Source organism: Monopterus albus, unplaced genomic scaffold (genome assembly GCF_001952655.1).
Source record: "Monopterus albus unplaced genomic scaffold, M_albus_1.0 scaffold259.1, whole genome shotgun sequence".
In the NCBI taxonomy this organism is placed as follows: Eukaryota; Metazoa; Chordata; class Actinopteri; order Synbranchiformes; family Synbranchidae; genus Monopterus; species Monopterus albus.
In genome coordinates, this window is record NW_018128139.1 from 46,376 (window position 1) to 66,853 (window position 20,478).

Here is a 20,478-nt window from a genome sequence, read left to right on the forward strand (position 1 = left end):
TATGCTGCATGGGAGCAGCATGAGCAGATGTTGATGTATTCCATACAGCCAAAGAGAAATGAAGTCAATCTTTTAACTACAGCTGCTTGATGAGGTAACAGAAGGAGTGAGGTGTGACGGCTGATGAGCCAAGGCTGTTTTAAATAGCTGCTTACTGACTGTTGGTCATAATAACAGAGGAACTTTGCTCTCAGCTGATAGTCAAATGATACCCATTTTCTGTCACTGTACAACCGCTGAGAGGCCATTAGGGTAGTCTATAACTCTATGGCTGACAACACAGCCAGTACTGTGTGTTCGCCATGCTGTAGTGGTGTCCAAATGCTGAGTGTGTAAATCTATCCACTATAATAGTGCACTCAAAAACTCCACAATAGAACATAAAAGTAGTGTACATGGAATGCGTCGGCAAACCTGTAAAAACGGGTACACTACTACAAATGTACACTACTTTCTGCTAACAATCCCTCAATGCAACATGGGAAAATTACCCCTGCACAGTTCTTCAGATGTTAGCAATGATGCGGAATAATAATGAGTAGGTGTCCAAAATCTCAATTTACCGCTTACTGCTGAGTGATCTACTCAATGTACGTTATACAGGGAGTAGTGCATGACCGACTGGAGAGCGATTTCAGACACAACTAAAGTGTGGCAGAGATGTACAGTATGTCATTATTAGTGCTGAGTGCAAAGGCTAGAGTGCCAGCTGAACGCTACCATTACTCCTAATCTTCAACAGTAGATACTAGTGATGTTTTAACAAATGCAGACTGACACTTACTTGCTCTGAGGGTGAAGAGGGCAAAGGGATTGATCCCAACTCTTTCAGGTGCTTGTTTGTATCTTTTGCCAGTTGGTTAGTATAATGTTGCATCTGCTGCCTGTGGAAACACCAACAGCTTGTCATAAGTGAGTTGCAATACAGTACAATCCTCTTCTAGTACATGTGTAATGTAAGTGAAAACCTAAAATTGTGCTGACATGCCTTCTGGATGACAATACTGTGCGCTTTAAATAAAACATTCTCTGTGTCACTGTGTCAGTAAGCATGGAGGCAAACTTTAATTTAGACAGTTTATTAACTATTCTAGTATAATGGCTCTGCCGATGTAGCTGTTCATAACTGGCCAAGGTGACTAGCCAAAAATGTGTTTGGGAGTGAACGTAGTAATAAAGATTATAGGAGTAACTTGATACATACAAACGATCCTGGAGTTCACTGGTGTCCTGTCTGGTCCCCAGCTGATTCACCATGCTCTTGATCTGAGCAGCTGTCAGGAGAATAAGACATATGAAGGTGGGTTTCTATTCACTAGTGTTTATAGACAATTTCAGTTTGGCTGGGATGTAAAAGATGGTGTACCAAAAAGCAAAACACAACAGTGCAGACTTAGATAATTAATCATGACTTGACTTAAATATTATTAAGGGAAAACAAAATCCAAAACTACAAAGCCCTGTGTGAATAAGTGTTTGCCCCCTAAACCTAATAACTGGTTGGGCCACCCTTAGCAGCAACAACTGCAATCAAGCGTTTTCGATAACTTGCCATGAGTCTTTTACAGCGCTGTGGAGGAATTTTGGCCCACTCATCTTTGCAGAATTGTTGTAAGTCAGCCACATTGGAGGGTTTTCGGGCATGAACTGCCTTTTTAAGGTCATGCCACAGCATCTCAATTGGATTCAGGTCAGGACTTTGACTAGGCCACTCCAAAGTCTTCATTTTGTTTTTCTTCAGCCATTCAGAAGTGGACTTGCTGGTGTGCTTTGGATCATTGTCCTGCTGCAGAACCCAAGTTCGCTTCAGCTTGAGGTCACAAACGGATGGCCGGACATTCTCCTTCAGGATATTTTGGTACACAGCAGAATTCATGGTTCCATTTATCACAGCAAGTCTTCCAGGGCCTGAAGCAGCAAAACAGCCCCAGACCATCACACTACCACCACCATATTTTACTGTTGGTATGATGTTCTTTTTCTGAAATGCGGTGTTACTTTTACGCCACACATAATGGGACACACACCTTCCAAAAAGTTCAACTTTTGTCTCGTCTGTCCACAGAGTATTATCCCAAAAGTCTTGGGGATCATCAAGATGTTTTCTGGCAAAACTGAGACGAGCCTTTATGTTCTTTTTGCTCAGCAGTGGTTTTCGTCTTGGAACTCTGCCATGCAAACCATTTTTGCCCAGTCTCTTTCTTATGGTGGAGTCATGAACACTCACCTTAACTGAGGCAAGTGAGGCCTGCAGTTCTTTGGATGTTGTTGTGGGGTCTTTTGTGACCTCTTGGATGAGTTGTCGCTGCGCTCTTGGGGTAATTTTGGTCTGCCGGCCACTCCTGGGAAGGTTCTCCACTGTTCCATGTTTTCGCCATTTGTGGATAATGGCTCTCACTGTGGTTCGCTGCAGTCCCCAAGCTTTAGAAATGGCTTTATAACCTTTTCCGGACTGATAGAGCTCCATTATTGTCTTTCTCATTTGTTTTTGAATTTCTTTGGATCTCGGCATGATGTCTAGCTTTTGATGATCTTTTGGTCTACTTCACTTTGTCAGGCAGGTCCTATTTAAGTGATTTCTTGATTGCGAACAGGTGTGGCAGTAATCAGGCCTGGGTGTGGCTAGAGAAATTGAACTCAGGTGCGATAAACCAGTGTTTTGACAGGGGGGCAAACACTTGTTCACACAGGGCTATATAGTTTTGGATTTTGTTTTCCCTTAATAATAAAAACCTTCATTTAAAAACTGCATGATGTGTTGACTTGTGTTATCTTTGACTAATATATAAATTTGTTTGACAATCTGAAACATTACAGTGTGACAAACATGCAAAAAGATAAGAAATCAGTAAGGGGGCAAACACTTTTTCACACCACTGTATCTAATAACAAGACTCTCAAAATATAACCCATCTAAAGATGATTTAGAAATATATATTTTTGCATATAATTTGATATCCAGCTGTATTCAACAACCATACAGTTCATAATACTGTTGCAAACACCATTTTATGGTTTTAAATATATGTAACCAGCTATCTGAAAATAAGGCACATTTATTTAAATTCAAAGACTGAAAGAAAGTGCAGACAATGTAGAAGAACATATTTGTGTTGTGTTTGGTAAAGTCAGTTCAAGTTCGGATGTATCATCAGTACAAATGCTTCTTCCTAAACTAGGACCAACATTTACAAAAAACCTGTTAAACTTATCTACTGCATCCTCCATTCTGTTGACCGGTGTATCATTATCTATAAAATATTGAGGGTAGTTACTCTTGCTGTGCTGGGACTATTTCTAATCAAATTATTTAATATATTCCAAGTACCTCTCATGTTATTTTTATTATCCTCTAATACTTTAGAATAATATTGTTTCTTACATCTCCTCAAAATCTCAATTAATTTGTTCTTATACGACTTATATTTTTCTTCCGCCTTCTTTGATCTGTCCTTTATGAAATCTTTATATAACGCATTCTTCTTTTTACATGCATTCTGTAACATCCAATGACAAGACAAAATAATAGCAGTAGACCAAAAGAGATGTGTTTTGAGCAATAAAGAAATTGCAATGTAGATGAATACTGTACATGACACAAACAGGTAAAGTCATTTGAGGCTTGACTGGTGCTCTTATATTTACATCATCTTGTTGCACCCTATTCTTCTACAACGGTTTCATGGCACCCAGCTAGAAAATTAGTACCACCAGCTGAGTATTTCAATTAACTCTTACTATTCACATGACAGTAGTGGATGGAAACAAGCACTCATTCACTTTTTTTTTTGGCAAGTTTCTCAGAATTTGGTTTAAACAGCCCATGACATGCTTTTCCTTGTTTTCTGACTTATCTACAATGTTACAACGGTGAATTTTCATCTTAGACGTATAGCTCAAACAATGAGGTGTACATACGGTACATATACCGTTGTTACCTAGCTATGGAGGCGAAAGTCAGATTAATTAATGCTGTCCACTTTCGACACAACACCGGCAGCAGGAGGCGTGCACATTCACAAACTATCCTCTCGTTTTTAGGAAGAGGCTCTCTGGTTTTGTCCTTCCAAAATAATTACAGACTATTTAGAGTCATGTGCCAAGCTAATCTAGAGGTACCCAAGATTAAACATTAAATGGCTGGAAATGAGCATGCCATGGGCTCTTTTAGTATGAACATTCCTGTTAGTTTACTGTTCCAGTGACAGTCATAATAATCCAAATGTCCACCACAAACTGAGACTGAGCCCTTGGGCACTATGTTCACGCACAGCATGTTGTGTTCACTGGCCCAACATAGTCAAAGTAAAAACAACAAAACTACTAGCAACCTAAATAATAATTTGAAAATTCAGTGAAATCTCACATTGATAGTGCAAATGTTTCTCTGCCTAAAAAAACAGTGAGGTTTGGCACAATGATGCAGACTGCACGGTGACACAGCATACTCTATGCTGATACAGCTGGTGAGTCTTTATTTGGCTGCATCTAACTCACACTGTAAAAAAAAAAAGAGCTACTGGTACAGCAGTGAAGCACTTACTGTTCTGTGTGATCTTCTGTATATTGGAGCTGCATGTTTGTAAGAGGGTGCTGAAGTCCCGAGGGACAGGACGGTAGCTCTCTGCCTTGCCGTATGACATGTCTGCTGGAATGAGCTTGTGATTTTTGGCTGCAGACAAACAGAATAGAATGATGTTTTATTTGTTCTTTAATAATCACTATATCTACTATATGGGTTTAAATAAAAACAACAGTGACAATGATCATGAGGGCCCAAGATTGACCACTTGTCCAAAGAGCAACAATTCAGCTGCATTTTTTTACACTATGGCAGCGTGGGTCAGTCACTCGTACTATATCTTTCACATTCCACATACAATCCCGAAATCGGGAACTTGTTTAACTGCTAACGCTAACTCGGCTCAATAACACCTTAGCATGATAATACTGAATCATTCAAGCAGGTCGAAATAAGAACAAGTAAGGCGTGTGATATGTGCTGTACAATAATGCGAACGGCTTGTTAACATGAAATGTATCTTCCTCAGTTTAGCTACCGAAAGTTAAGGTATACAGATTTAACCTAAGTTCGGCTGTTAGCTTTCTAGTTAGCTAGCTGATGCTAAATTTTCATCTTTCAATTGTTAAGGATAATCTGGCTATAATGAAACAGCCAACCATGTTCTTAACTGATAAAGATTGAGAAAACTGTAATATTGACAATATCACAAAAGCGTCTAATATAAAAAACAATGTACTACCTGCTTTTTGGCTATTTAAAACGAACACACAGGCGTAATAATTTTCGTCTTGCTGTCAAAATACTGCCCTTCCTGGTCCGTGACGTTATCACGTAACGTCACGCAGTGTGAGAAGCCAATACTTTAAGAGAACCTTCCTGCAGCTACAACTGCGATTTAAGGCAGTGTAAACTTACCAAGGTGTATTATTGCCCTCCGCAGGTAAATATTACACTAGTTTAATATCCGTTCATATCTTGAGTATAATCCTGTATTTTGCAAAAACCGAATAACTGCCCTTGTAATCAAATGGTTGTTCTCATGTTTCCCAAGCAATGTTGTAACTGAAAAACAAGAAATTCCTAAATCTGTTTTTTTTTAATACTTTATGACCGGGAGTTGTCAAGCTTGTTTATTGTTAAAATAACTAATAACTTAATTTGTTAATGCTGCATTAACTAGGATTTAGCACAAATTTGGATGAATCAAGTAAAAAAAAAACATCTAGTGTTGCTTTCCTGCTGTACTAAACCTCCTCACCCCACTCTGCTGTCTTCAGGCTTTGTGTTTATTTCTATTGTAGTGGCTAAAAATAAACAAGGCTCCAGAGGTAACAGTATGTACTTCATATATAGATATTATTTGTAATAGTTATGTAAGGCTGAGCTAAGTGTTTACGGAAGCTTGATCTGTTTCTTGTGCAAGCAAGAATATCTTGGGCTGGATCCCCCTTTTTTAACCCATGGGTATTATGTGAACTGTTCGTGTGATCTGTTCAGGTTTAGAAAAAGGAAATGTGCGCTAGGTCAATGCGACCTAGAAGTTCATGTACTGGACATTTTAGACAATGCTCAGAAGAAGGTGTGTGTGGAGCTGGCATGAGACTGCGTCTCTGGCTTAGGCCATGGAAGGCTGTGTAGGTGCGAGCAGATAAAAGGCTAGGAGAGCTGGGTTAGAGCAGAAGAAGAGAGAGAGAATGCTACTGGGACAGTAAACCGTGTGCTTTTTGGGGGACCCGGCCGGGGGAAGACTGACAACTGACTGTGGGTTGACAGAAAGACTGACTCGTGACCAACAACAACTGACTGGACTGACGCTTTTGGCAATCTTCTTATTTAATGCTTTAGCTATCACATTGCAGGAGGAGAATCCCTGTTCTCTGTTTCCCTAACTACAAGATTATCTGTTTAAATACTACTCTATTCAGAATAATTGTAATATTAAATGATCATTTAAATTGGGATGGTTTGTCTGAATTAATTTAGGCGGCATCACACTCTAGCCACGACACCATCCCTCTCTGGGCAGTGTTGTTAAAATCTGCACTGCACTTCTTCTACGCCCCGGTAATCCGAGGTTATAAGATGCCATTTTCAAAACAGTATGGCTCATTTCAAAGGGTCACTGCAGAGGGTCCCTGTGCAGGTATAACCCAAAAACCTGCACTACAAAAGTGGGGAGTTTGTTCAACTATCAAAGCCTCACATGAAATTTCCCTTGTTTCACATACATTTCACAGTTATGTGTGTCAAGTATGTAACACTGAACATGATGTGATAGTGGCCAGAACATTAGTACTGTATAAATATTGCTGGGGAAAATCCTCTGTATAATTTGTTGTGTTACTGCAGATATATCCTCTACAAACAATGTTAGACATACATATGCATATAGCTAAAATGTAAAACTTATTTGACATTGTGTCACTGCAATGCCACTGAAAACCATGGGCTCTATATTCCATATACATATAGCCTGTTATTACTGCTGCACCACCTGACTGCCACAGCTGTCTCCGGCCATCATGACCACAAATGATGTAGTTTCAAAGAGGGGCAGGAGGAACAATGAGGAGAGGATACTGCTTGAGTTTGTTTTGACTGTCACTTCGCCCTTATGGGTCGGAAATTAGATGGAGAAGTTAATTAATTCAGCTGTAAAGTCAACATACAGTAAATGTAGTGTCAGGGCTAAACAAGACCATTTAAAGTCAATATATACAAATAGGTACATCAAAAAAGAAACAGTAGCCTACACAAAAAGGTAAATAAAAAGGTACAGGTTAAGCAATATAATATATACAGTTTTATTGGTATTTAAGAATAAAATAAAATAATTAAAAGAAAAACTTTTATGATCATTTAGGATAAAGCCAAATAGCCATAAAACATCTTTAGAAGTGTCTTGCAAAGCATCGAGAGTTCTGAAACTAGTTGTGCACAAAAATCACATATATACCACAATCACTAATATCTAGTTGTTTAACAGCAAAGTGTACACATAGTGGAAATATTCTGGAGCACAATATAGACCAAAATACTCCCTCCCACACACAGGCTAAAATGAGTTACAGTATGTCCATTTATTGCCCCAGTGCTGGGGCCCTTCCCTTTCATGTAACTCAGCAGTCACATGAATGTCACAACTCTCTACTTATTTTGCTTGTAAGACAGTGCTGTTATTCAAGATAACTTCATTCAGGATTAAGATATTGCATCCAGGGAACCAAATTACCTGGTTATGATTAAACTGAATTTATTTAGCATAGTAACAGCATGTTAGCCTCAATTAGTTAAACTACATTTGAAGAAGTGGGCCTAGGGCTATGTTCAGGCCAGGCATGTTCTTCAGCAACAAAGTGGAAACACAATTTCTTTACAGATCTGGCTTTTAAACCAAATTCCAAATGTTGTCCCCAAAGGTTTAGTTAAATGGCCATATATTTAAACTATACAACAAGCACTTTATTGGGTACTCCTGTGTCATTGAATGCAGTCCCTGCCATAGCATCTATCTATATGAAGTTTACTGTGGCTTAGTTTTTGATGAAACTGTCAGAAGAGTATGAATTCAGTTGTATATTTATTGTTGAGATCATAAATGGTGCTGTCCTGGACTGCATTATATTGTGGCATTCCTAATATTGTGACCCCCTCGTGAATGTAAATGTAGGGCAAAAATATAAAGACGCCTGTGTGTCTCACGCGAACGCGTTTATGCGTGTGTTCTTGTACTCGCTACATAGTGAGGACTAAAAAGTATTTTTTGCTACAGAGTGAGGACATTTTGGCCAGTCCTCACTTTCTGAAACACATTTTTGAGGATTAGGACTTTTAGGGTTCAGGTTAGTATTAGGCTTAGGTGTTCGGGTAGGGCTAGGGAATACATTACTGTATGTAGGTGAGTGTCCTCACAGAGACAGAAGTGATTGTGTGACTAGTGTGTAGATTGATATGTTTTATCTAGTGTTAGGTAATTTCTTAGTTAGATAGATATGGATTAGAGATCTGTTGTATTAGAAGATGTTTAGTGTAGCCAGGATGTCTCCTCAGGATGTTAAATGCAAGGTTGGTTAAGGCAGAAGGGCTCAAGTCAGGGACAAATGTTATTATGACGGTAAAAGTAACCATAATATTTGTCTTAATGTGTAATGTTATGTCAAATTGTTTTAGATACACACCACGAAAACAACAGCCACACACATTATTTTCTTCATGTTTGGTCTACTGCTCTGCTCAGCTGCCAAGCTGGCATATCAGGTGACGTCACGGTTCGACAGCCCAGAAAGGATTAATATTGTATAGCAATGCTTGGTTCGGGGTCTTTCTGCTTCTGGGCTGCTTTGGCAGCCTGGGGGTTGGAAGATCTCTGGACTGGAAGTGTGGATTCTTGCCTGTGACTCTTTGAATAAACCAGCACGGTTATATTTTTTATATACTCAAGTGGTCTGAGTCGTCCCTCTGAGTTCCTGGTTTGAAAGAACCGGATGAGGCTTTATAATGGAACAGAAGCCTTTACTAGCATGTCAGGGCTTGTAGCTGTCAGTCACCCACTCTGTCCCTCAATGGTTTCAAGTTTCCCAGTGAAACCAGATCCTGATATGAGAGGTGTGGCACCTCAGGAGAGAGTATGTTGTCACAGATTTGATTATTCACACTGTGGGTCATTCAGCTTTGGAAACTCTCCTTATTGATCTCTGATACCAAGAAGAACTCCAGATATTTAGCCTTCTGTTTGCATTAAAAGTTTTGTAGCTCAGTGGTATTAGCTGGCAATAGACATCAGTTTGTTTATCCATTTGGTATTTGAGCCATATATTCCTGAAGAGCTGGAGCCTGCACCAACACTGGACAGACAGAGTACACTGGGCAGAAAAAACACACTGCTGGACTATGGGGGGATAAAACTGCATCCCTTTAGTGTGTTTATGAATCAGATTAGGGTGTATCATTTGGTTGACAAATTTAACTTGTAATGTCAAAATCCCAGACTGGACAGCAAATGTCTCCCTGAAAGGCACATGGATATTCCTCCTTTTCAGGAGAGAAGTGGCTGTTGCTGCATATGGTTCTCAATCTTTTTGGTTTGCTTCCCAAAGGATCGCTATTCGCAACATGTCATTACAGGTTTCATACTTCTACCTTTACAACACTGTGACCTCTAAAATTTTCATTTGAATATTCATTATTTTAGGAAAAAAGCAATGCCTTTAAAACTGTATATAAATGCATGCAACTAAACAGTGTTTTTTTCTTTCCTATCCTATTATTCATCTTATGGCCTCTTAGATTAATGTTCTAGCACACTGACACACTGAAAGGGTCCTGGACTGGAATCAACATGGCTTCCAAAAAGCTAATAATGTGCTACTGATAATCTTTTGATGGAGAGGAGTTATGTTGGGGCATGTCCCAACTGCACTGCATTTTATGAACCACCAGATGGCACTCCAAGACTGTCATTGACTCAGCACTTTGAGCTCCCATTGACTTGTATTGCAAAATATAAAGCTGAATAGATTAAAAAGTATAAATGTTATAAAAAGTTGAGTACAAGCAGGGATGCCCTTCAAGAGTTGAACACACAATAAATAAAGAACAGGAGAGCATAGTTATTATACAATTATATAGAGAAGTCTTTATTTTAGAGAACTCAGCTTTCTTCGTCACTTTTCTCTGTGTTGCCACCATGCCACTTTCAGGAGGCTCCGTATTTCAGGCTTCACTTAGCCACGGAGTCATGATGTTTTTAATTAATTACTCTGACTGGCTTTTTTACTCGTGTGAATCCTGAAACCACCAAGCTGGAGACGCATACTGTATATATAATATATAGACATATTGCACATAGAGTTATAAGCATAGGTTGACTTAGTCTGAGTATCCTCACCTGAGTGAACTTTCACCTCACCTTACAGCTGTTTTCTTCTATGCCTTTCTTCAACGTGTCTCCGTGCTCATTTCAGGAGGCACCCCACTAAGCCACAGCCTGTCCCAATCTTAGCTTATCAGCTGTTTACAGCCTAGAATAGACTGTTGGGAAATTTTGTGATCCTCAGTCTTCGATTGTGCCCCTGGCATCCTGACTCCCCTTGCCATAACGTCATACCTCACTAGGCAGTTAGCATTAAGGGCCTTGCCTAAGGACCCACAGCTGGAATTTGCACCATGAAAGGGAACTGAACCTCGAGCCTTCCGCAGCAAAGTCAGTGGTGTGAACCACCGGCTATCCACCAGCTGCATAGGCCTACCTTTAGAACTTTTACTGGTTTCTGTTATTGGTTAAAGCAGCTTAGCAATGTAAAGGAGGTGTTTGATTTGATGGAAACCATCTCCCTGCTCCTATCACAGGGCAGTCCCACACTTTACTATGATGACATTAAAACATACATAATGGCACACATTTATCAGAAGACATGCTCTATTTGTTTGATATAAAAAAAGAATCAAGGTTCTCTGGTAACCATGTTGTGTATGTCAAACAGCACACTCAGTCCTTAACCCTATCAAAGCGACATGAAGACTTTCTAGGAAAAAGTTGTTGACAGATGCCTAAAATAACACAGCAATATAATCTCAAGATGTATAAATTAAACATAATCGTAAAGACACATTACACACCTTTAAATGGTGTAATCTTCAAATGGTGTCAGGTGGAAGGGAACAAAATAACCAAAATATGTTACAATATGTACTGACAACAAACTACCACCATAAGACCTCAGAGATGAATCAACATCTCTGCCAGTAACAACTGAAAACTGTAAGCTTCACAAAAGTAGTATTTACAATTTAGAGCATAGATGTTAATGCAGTCCTGCTGCTTTATGCACAGACCTTACAACAGTGTTTTATCACATTTTCAGACATTATTTTTGAGAAAAAAAATTAATGCTGAACATTTTAGTAAAAAGGAAAAAAAGCCAAATTTCCACTGACTTTGAGGAGTTTCTTTTTATTGCAAAAGCTTTCTACATATTTAATGTGATTTATTTATGCAAATTTATTTTACTCACAACACAAATTAGACACACAACAAAACCTCAGAGAACATCTTCAAATGTGAGTATTCATCCACTTGCAGCCACTTCAAAAGGGTAGTGCTGGGGGAAGTCATGGATGACCTTCAGGGCTTCATTATACAGCTCCAAGTCTGCGGGACAAACAGAATGTACTGGACCTCAACTGATGAATGACACATTACAGCTGCTTTATCTGTTCATAAAGTAGGACCTACCAAACGGAACGCCCCTGTCCTCTCTTAGGATGTTGTATGTTGTGGCCATTATTGCTCCTTTGTTGGACACCATGCCTATCACCTCCACAATGCCACTCAGCTCTTCATCAAGCTGAGAAGAAAACAAACAAAAGGATTCTTGTTCTTATTGTTGACTATAAAAAAAAGCTTTCTTGTGACATAGTTTGCACCTTTCATACAACCCCAAATCAGAAAAAGATGGGACGGCATGTAAAATCATAATTAAAACGGAAAATATTTAATTTTATTTTATACACACCATCCCAACTTTGTCTAATTTAGGGCTGTAAATAGGTATGTCAAGTATCTTGTTAGGTTAACATTTTTCTATACTGTTGGGCAGTTAAATCCCTAACTAGACATATTTTATAGACTGCTTTGGTAAACAACTTTTTCCTTGCTCAGTTTTACTCTTTTCCTCTGTTTAACATAAAGGACAGGAGAAATGCACAACTACATAAAAGTGGAAAATGCAAAGGTTTAAGTACTCTAAGCACAAATGCATTGGTCCAGCATACGAGTCAGATCATAGGACTTTGATGAATCACTACAAACTTTTTGTCATAAAACAAAAGTCAACTGACTGGGGTCCAATAGCAATGCAGTAATACACTGACATGTGCTGAGCTCTATACGAAGGTTGTTACAGTATGTGTATGTGCTCCTTGCAAACCAATTTCCCTTGAGGATAATAAAGTTAAGTAAGAAGGCTGAGTTCATCTTTGTATGTATCAAAGACTGAGCTCACAGCTGGTCTGCTGCACAAACTCACGTTTGTTCTGGTAACTGCTGTGGTTTTGTTAATTCTCTTTAACATACCACTCTTCATATAAAAAGACAACCTGTCAGAGCACTCACATTAACTGCGTTACATTGTTTTAAACTTATTACCATACTGTAAATATCCATGGATACACCTTAGTGTAGTTTTATTTAGATTATCCATCTGACTTGCATTAATGTACAGTGTAGCACAGTAAATTACATATTTACATTAATGTCTAGTTCATTTTAGGCTTTTTTAAAATTTTATTCGGGTTTACACATTTTAAGCTTTTTTTGTAGCTTCATATCCGATATTTGATATACAGTGTGCAGGGAGCAATTAATTACTGTGAAGTTATGTATGTCACAGGTTTATCTTCAGTCCCCTAAAAGTCATAGAAAGCCTACTCCATATTTAACAGGCCTGCATATTCATCTAAACAAGGGTTATGAAAAAAAAAACAAACAAAATGGATTGTTTTCCTTATTATGGAAAAACTATTATTGTGTGGATGCTGTAAAGCAGCATACTGTAGTGTATGTACTGTACTGTACTGTAAAGCAGCTGTAAATCCAGCATACTTTCAGCTATACAGGCCATTGAGGTCTTGATCTGTTCAACTCTCCAAGGACATCCCTGCTTGTACTCAACTTTTTTTTTATAACATATATACTTTTTTTAAATAACATTTATACTTTTTAATCTATTCAGCTTTATATTTTGCGATACAAGTCAATGGGAGCTCAAAGTGCCGAGTCAATGACACAGTCTTGGAGTGCCATCTGGTGGTTCATAAAATGCGGCGCAACTGGGACATGCCCCAACCCCAACACAACTCCTCTGTCTCTCTACCCCCCCCACACACACACATACACACGTTCACACCTACTTGTTTAACCTTATTTTACCACTTTGCCGTTTAAATGAATGGGAAATTCTACACTCAGCATACTTTCAGGTATCAAAATGTTCAGCTCTTCAAGGACATTCATGCTTCTAATCAGACATTTTCTAAACTTTATACTTTAGAAATATTTAGCTTTATGTTGATAGTTTTGTCCCGTTTAAATGAATGGGAAATTCTACACTCAGCATACTTTCAGGTATCAAAATGTTCAGCTCTTCAAGGACATTCATGCTTCTAATCAGACATTTTCTAAACTTTATACTTTAGAAATATTTAGCTTTATGTTGATAGTTTTGTCCCGTTTAAATGAATGGGAAATTCTACACTCAGCATACTTTCAGGTATCAAAATGTTCAGCTCTTCAAGGACATTCATGCTTCTAATCAGACATTTTCTAAACTTTATACTTTAGAAATATTTAGCTTTATGTTGATAGTTTTGTCCCGTTTGTGGGAAATTATAAAACAACTGAAACAATTGAGAAATGATCAGTAGCTACAGCAGGAAACATAAAAGGGAGAAAACGGGCCCAGTCACAGCTTTGTATTGTTATTATTATAATGTCTGCCTATGCTGATGTCTGGATTTGTAGCCTACAGAAATATGAATCCTGCTTAACTCTTCTCCGGAAAGCGAATAAGCGTGTTTTTCAAAATGCTGAACAAGTCAACAATATACATGATGGAGCCGTTTCACCTACAGGAGAATGTAAGACTTTTAATGTCCAAGATACCTGAAAGGGGTATTTGTTCTGGCAGGGGATGAATCCTCCTCTGTTCTTGACGATCTCAACACACCTGATGCGACTCAGCTCGATCGAGCCTCTCCTGCATTTCTTCTGTTGATGAAAATGACATATTGTTTCTATTTTTGTAAACAGATTAAAGCTACAGTGAGTAAGTTAAGGTAGCGCTAGCATGAAGCTCCAAACCAGTCCACTCTGCTCCGCCCTGCTCCACTACAACCTGCTACGCTCCGCCCAGCTCTTCAGATATTTGTTGTTATGAAGTTACAATAAATGAGAATGCAAGAAAACTCACTGATCAGGCAGAAATAATTAATAATCTCTGATTGGTCAGGAGAAGATTTAGAAGCTGCTGCCAGTGCTGGGGCCTATTTCAAGAAGGCGGTTTAACAAACTCAGAGTTCAAACCTGAACTCTGAGTTGACTTACTCAGAGTTGGAAAACTCGGAGTTTTCGGTTTCAGAACAGCTGAAAAGAGTTGGTTTAATCAACTCTGAGTTGTCTGACTCAGAGTTAGGCGCGTGCCACGCGACTATAAAAAGCCCTGAACAATGGAGTGAAGAAATTACGAGTCACCATGGCAACAGGACCAAGCCAAAATAGGTCTGCGTTTTTCCCGACAGAAATGGATGTGCTACTACAAGCATATAGTGAGTACGAGCCCATATTTCGTAAAAAAAAAACAAAAAAACAACACGGCTGCAGTGGCGAAAGAGAAAGAGTTAGCTTGGGGGAAAATAGCTGCCCGAGTCAATGGGTACGTTTACATTTTAATCATACAGTGTTCGGTGTAAGTAATTACTAAATAATGTTAGTAATGTTATTATTTGTCACTTGTAAAGTAAGGAATGGTTCTTAATTCTTCAATAATTGAATGAGTAACTTCAGTAATTGCATAAAATACCGATTTTTGTACGAATTAAAAGTGCAGTTTTATGTCTACCCTTTCTTAAAATTCCTATTGTGGTTGATATGGGATTTGTAAAGTAATGATTAATAAATAATCCAGTACGTTTTATGGAGAGTAATTATTACATTAATCAAAATACTTTTTTAAAATTGACCCAACACTGATGTAATAATATAAGAATTGAATTTTAATTTTCATGTAGGTGCATTGATGGGAATATGTGTGCCATCAATGCATCCAAGCGCATTAGGAAATCCTGAAGGGGATTCTAATTATTAGTTTATTTCCAGAGGTCACATCAAGATGTTATTAACTGATCATCATTTTTCAGATTAGCCTTACTGAAACGAATTCAATACCACTAACCTGCAATCCTGTGAAACTCCTCTTTAATGGCTCTGAGGGGTTTGTGCCCAGGAAACACAACAAAAATTCACAGAAAGCGCTTGAGGGTGAGGCACACTTTCCGAACTATTCTACATACTGTGGCCTTACTAATGTGCTCTGCATCCCCGATGTTATAAAGAAAACTGCCGTTTGCAACAAATTGTAACGCAACACAAAGCATCTGCTCGGATGTAAGAGCACGGCCACGATGGGTGATGTGTCTGATGTATGGGTGGATAAGATTATTGATATATGTTATGGACGCTCTAGAAAAACGGTACCGCTCAAATAAAGATACATGGGGATATGACAAAAAATCAACTCGTGGCCTCAATATCCTCTCCCGACGTAAATGCAATTCCCTGCGAATTAATACAGCGTCCTCATCTACAGGATCCTCTATGAATGGACATGCCATTTTGGTCTCTGCATGACGGAAACGTGTGCAATCTATGAATGTACTGAAAGATTAAATGAGGTATTAAACACCTTTCACTTTAAAAAGGGGCGGAGACCCGGAGGAAACTCTGAGTTTCCCGAACAAAACCTGCTCGCCAGCAGGTTAGGTTCACAGAGTAAGTTGCCGTAGTAACTGACTCTGAGTTTAGATTACCTCTCTTTGTGAAACGGGTTTAACTTACCCCGCTTCACGGGTTTAAGTTACCTCCATTTCTGAAACCGAAAACTCCGAGTTGCCCTCATTTCGGGGTTAACAAACTCTGAGTTTCGACAAAACCGCCTTCTTGAAATAGGCCCCTGGTCTAGATCATAATATTTGGACTCCTCAGTGAATATGACATCACGGTGGCTCTAATGTTTCTAGTGTGGCTTAACTAGCTAACTAGGTAAATATTTCAAGTGTTAGGTTATTTCTTAGTTAGATAGATATTCAGAGATTTGTTGTCTAGAAATGTTTAGTGGAGACAGGATGTCTAGCTCAGGCTGTTAACTGCTCAGTTTAATTTCATGTGCTTGCAAACTGCATTTAGGCCAAGGTTGCAGGCAAAGAGTTGTTAGTATTAACTGTAATGCTAATCTTAATATTTGTCTTAATGTGTAATGTCATGTCAAATTGTTCTAGATACACACCACAAAAACAACAGCCACACACCTTGACTTTTCCTCATGTTTTGACTAACGTTATGGTCAGCTGCAAGCTGGCATATCAGGTGACGTCACGGTTTGACGCCCTGCGTAGTATGGGCTAGCCCAAAATGATTAAAATTATATAGGTTTCATGGTCCAGGGTCTTTCATCTTCCAAGCTGCCTGCGCGCGGGTTGGTGGTGGGAGAGATCTGGACGTGTGATGTTAATTTTACCTGTGATCCTCTGAATAAACCAGTACGGTTATTTTTTTATAAAATCTAAAGCAGTCTACTTCGTCTTATTGTGAGTTCCTGGTTTAAAAGAGCCGGAAGAGGCTTCGTAGAGAAATAGAAGCTTATACAAGTTAACCACGTACAAACAAAAACAATCCAACAGCAGCCTAATACTCCATTAGTTGGCAGATTAAAGAACAGTCACAAAATGTACTAACTGGTTCGTTAAGTTCAACTGTTGCAGTTTTCCCTTCTCCATCCGAGACAGTGAACGTTTTTCCTGTGGGGTGTACCTGACGATGAAAACAATACTTTGTTAGTGGCATTCGTAGTGTAGCCATTATTACTGAAACAACATTTTGTTTTACGCTTTCGACAAGAAACACCAACCTTTTCAACACGTCCAAGGAAGCAGACTGGCTTATTAACATGCTGCAACAGCATATCACAGTTTATTCTTGGTTTTGGAACATCCAGAATACCTGCCATCTTATGCGTCCAGAACAATGCAGACTAACGCGGGAAATGTGTGGCCGTATAGTTTTGTATAACATGTTAGCCCAAGCGGGCGGAGTATGTCAAATTACGTTGAAATCCGCACTAGCGGTGTCATTTCGGCGAAGAAAGAATAAAAATCGAACTAACCCAAGCCTTGTAATGGCACTTCCGTTGTGCTCTAATATTTTAGTCCTCAGAAACATCATTGAAAAGTTCCGACACATGTTGCTGACAACATATTTTGAAGCAGAACCGTATGCAGTTTTTTTTTTGTTTCTGCACGAACATCGATGATATTGGGGTCAGTGACGTCACTATCATGACTTGAAAACACGAATGGTATTGTCCGGAAACCGAATAAAGATTAAATAGGTTATATTCTTCCGTGTTCTGTAGCCAGTTTAGTGAAACTAACATTTAGCAGAGTCATACTGAGTTCAAACTAACAATCACATTGAATAAAACAATATGGAGCCAGGAACAAACTTGCCTGTTGTGTGAACTTCGTGACTGCACAACTAAAGTAAGACCGTAATTATCGCTTTTCAGAAGCATCGTTTTTGTGTTGACTTTTAAAAGCCGTTAAAGCCACGACTAAACGCGTTTTCTGGTGTCCTATTAGACAGTTGAAACCAGTGCTGTGCACCGCCGTTAACCTATACAACGAAGTGACACGTATCCCGTTTTGTTTATGAAAACATCAGTCACTGTTGGTGTACATGCCTCTATAAATCGGGTCCATAAACCCGAGTGCCATTCGATATATATCAGCCAAACCTAGATTATATCAGAACTGAATTTACCCGCTGCATTTTCTGTCTAGAAAGGGATCTTGTTTTCCCCTATAATCCTATGTGTCTTTATTGAAGAACTGCTTTCAAATTTGTTGTTGGGTTTTAGAACAGACCTAAGTTATAAATAAAGTGATATGTCTTCAAATAGTTCAAGTAGACTTCATGCTTAAAATTGTACTTTACTGTTGGTCTAACTTGTAATTTCTTCTTTTTACAGAGGATAATCATGTGGAGTTTTTTGGGACTGCGTAAAGACTCAAAGAAGTCGCCAACCGAGAAGGAAGTAGATGGAGGCTTTGTCGTCATTGGTGAGAAGCATAAGCTCATTACAGTTAATCTAATGTTTTTGTATTTAGAATAACACCCTTGTTTGGTTGTTTAATTTGCTTTGCATGCATTTAAAGCACATAGTAGTAGAGAGCAGTGGGAACCATAGTAAGTTTAGTATGTTGGACGGTTGGTTCGATGTATTATAGCTTACAGGTTGGCTCCTAATTATCATGATACATAGCAGAGTCACTCAATATTACAGGTGACATGCATAATAAATATGTACAACACATCAAATCCAATGGACAACTTGCACATGGTTTTACACTGCTATTCATTATTCACAATGCTCTCAGCTTATTGAGGTCATGTCCTTGAGGGGATACAAAAGGAAGTTAAGACAGGGGTTTGGCTTGCTTCACTGTTGTGCTGCCTGTCTCATGATCATCCTGAAACCTGAAATACCATACATTTCACAATTTCCTCAGTGTGTGTGACCTGTGTTTTGCAGCATAGTGGATACAGTTTTCTAGTGTTAATTTTTTGTTGACCTTGAGTAGTTTTGTACAATTTGATTCTAATAGGCTTTAGTTACTTTTAGTTACTTTTCAGTTCTTCATTGTCTTTTAATTACTTTTCATACCTTTACTTTCCTTGCTTATACATGTTAAAACTGTATTGATGATTGTCCAGAACTACTGAGCTTTGGTTACTTTAATACATTTATTTCCTTGCATATATATCTTCCGATTGTATTGATGAGTGTCAAGTGATACTGAAATAGAAATTGACTACTTAAACTTCTGTGTAGACATAGTGTTTGTATTCACGAGGTCCTGCTTTGTCCTATAATAGGATTGCACAGATAGGGGGTCTACAGTGCAGATGACCCATTGTTCAGTTGCCGCCTGGAAAATCACATCACAACAGACACACACCTGGATTTGATTTCATTTCAGCAGGCAGGAGTTAACCTACTCATGCCAAATGACCAATAGGATTACAAAGTGTTGAGTATAGTACCTCTGTCCAGGGCGGAGCACCCCAAGAAGATAAATGTATTGTTAAAACATAGTTCATGGTTCAGATGACGGATCTCCTGCGGAAGCTCTGTCCCTCTGATCCCAGCGCTATAAGGCCTACCTTTGCTCAGACATTCAGTAAACTTTCTGTTGATTTTAAACGGTCCTCTCCTGTCTTCACTTCTCGTGCTTCCAACAAAATAATTGGGTTAATTTCTAACAGTTTGACAGAAACATTGAGTCAGGGTCACCTCACCCATGGTCCTGATCAGTGTATGGAGATTTAAATGTTACTTCCATATTTAGCCACCTGTTAACACATGACCTACTTTCCAAATTTTGTCTTACCAGCATGAGTATCTCCATAACAGCTATGCAAAATGTTTAGCTCTTCAAGGACATTCATGCTTCTATTTAGAATTTTTGTAAACTTCATACTTTAGAAATATTTTGCTTTATTTTGAAAGTTTTGCTCCATTCAAATGAATGGGAAAATTCTACTTCAGCGTAATTTCAGCTCTTTTAGCTATCAAAATGTTCAGCTCTTCAAGGACATTGATGCTTCTATTCAGAAGTTTTCTAAACTTCATGTTTTTAAAATATTTAGCTTTATTTTGAAAATCTTGCCCCATTCAAATGAATGGGAAAATTCTACTTCAGCATACTTTCAGCTATCAGAATGTTGAACCTTTCAAGGACATTTGTGCTTCTGTTCAGAATTTTTCTAAACTTCATACTTTTGAAATATTTAGCTTTATTTTGAAAAATCCTGCCCCATTCAAATGAATGGGGAAATTCAACCTCAGCATACTCTCAGCTATTTCAGGTATCAAAATGTTGAGCTCTTCAAGGACATTCATGCTTCTCTTCACTCTTCAGACGTTTTTTCAAATTCATACTTTTGAAATATTTAGCTTTATTTTGAAAATCTTGCTCCATTCAAATGACTGGGAAAATTCTACTTCAGCATAATTTCAGCTATCAAAATGTTAATTTCTTCAAGAAAATTCATGCTTCTATTCAGAATTTTTTAAAACTTTATACTTTTGAAATATTTAGCTTTATTTTGAAAATCTTGC

The 20,478-nt window shown here is 38.5% G+C and overlaps 3 protein-coding genes across 6 annotated transcripts in view; 1 reads left to right on the plus strand and 2 right to left on the minus strand.

Annotated features, from left to right (window-relative positions):
- Nucleotides 1–5,365, minus strand: part of stx12 (syntaxin 12) — a 12,709-nt gene extending 7,344 nt beyond the window's left edge. The window contains exons 1-4 of the mRNA XM_020621410.1: nt 5,265–5,365; nt 4,544–4,672; nt 1,205–1,274; nt 785–884 (exon numbers count right to left, since the gene is read on the minus strand). Of these exons, the coding sequence (XP_020477066.1) occupies nt 785–884; nt 1,205–1,274; nt 4,544–4,643 (270 nt within the window). The 5' untranslated portion in view covers nt 4,644–4,672; nt 5,265–5,365. The remainder of the gene's footprint in view (nt 1–784; nt 885–1,204; nt 1,275–4,543; nt 4,673–5,264) is intronic.
- A 24-nt stretch (nt 5,366–5,389) lies between these two features.
- The window catches only part of umad1 (UBAP1-MVB12-associated (UMA) domain containing 1), a 23,715-nt gene continuing 8,626 nt past the window's right edge, over nt 5,390–20,478 (plus strand). Inside the window, exons 1-2 of one of the 4 annotated variants that reach the window (XM_020621414.1) lie at nt 5,390–5,465; nt 18,325–18,415. In XM_020621414.1, coding sequence (XP_020477070.1) covers nt 18,334–18,415 — 82 coding nt within the window. In that variant the 5' untranslated portion in view covers nt 5,390–5,465; nt 18,325–18,333. The other 3 variants (XM_020621411.1, XM_020621412.1, XM_020621413.1) reach the window with 3 other exon arrangements.
- On the minus strand, nt 11,464–17,417 carry rpa3 (replication protein A3). The gene is made up of 4 exons (XM_020621415.1): nt 17,206–17,417; nt 17,034–17,108; nt 11,760–11,871; nt 11,464–11,675 (listed from the first exon to the last, which is right to left on the minus strand). Exons 1-4 carry the CDS (start codon nt 17,302–17,304, stop codon nt 11,593–11,595), a joined length of 369 nt encoding a protein of 122 aa, XP_020477071.1. The 5' UTR covers nt 17,305–17,417; the 3' UTR covers nt 11,464–11,592.

Bases quoted from the DNA above. Each gene is read 5' to 3' on its own strand.
- rpa3 (XM_020621415.1), bottom strand. From the start codon at position 17,304: ATGGCAGGTATTCTGGATGTTCCAAAACCAAGAATAAACTGTGATATG. The intron at 17,109-17,205 runs GTTGGTGTTTCT...TTTCATCGTCAG, and splicing joins TCCTTGGACGTGTTGAAAAG to GTACACCCCACAGGAAAAAC. The intron at 11,872-17,033 runs GTTAGTACATTT...TTTTCTTCTCAG, and splicing joins CAGTTGAACTTAACGAACCA to CTTGATGAAGAGCTGAGTGG.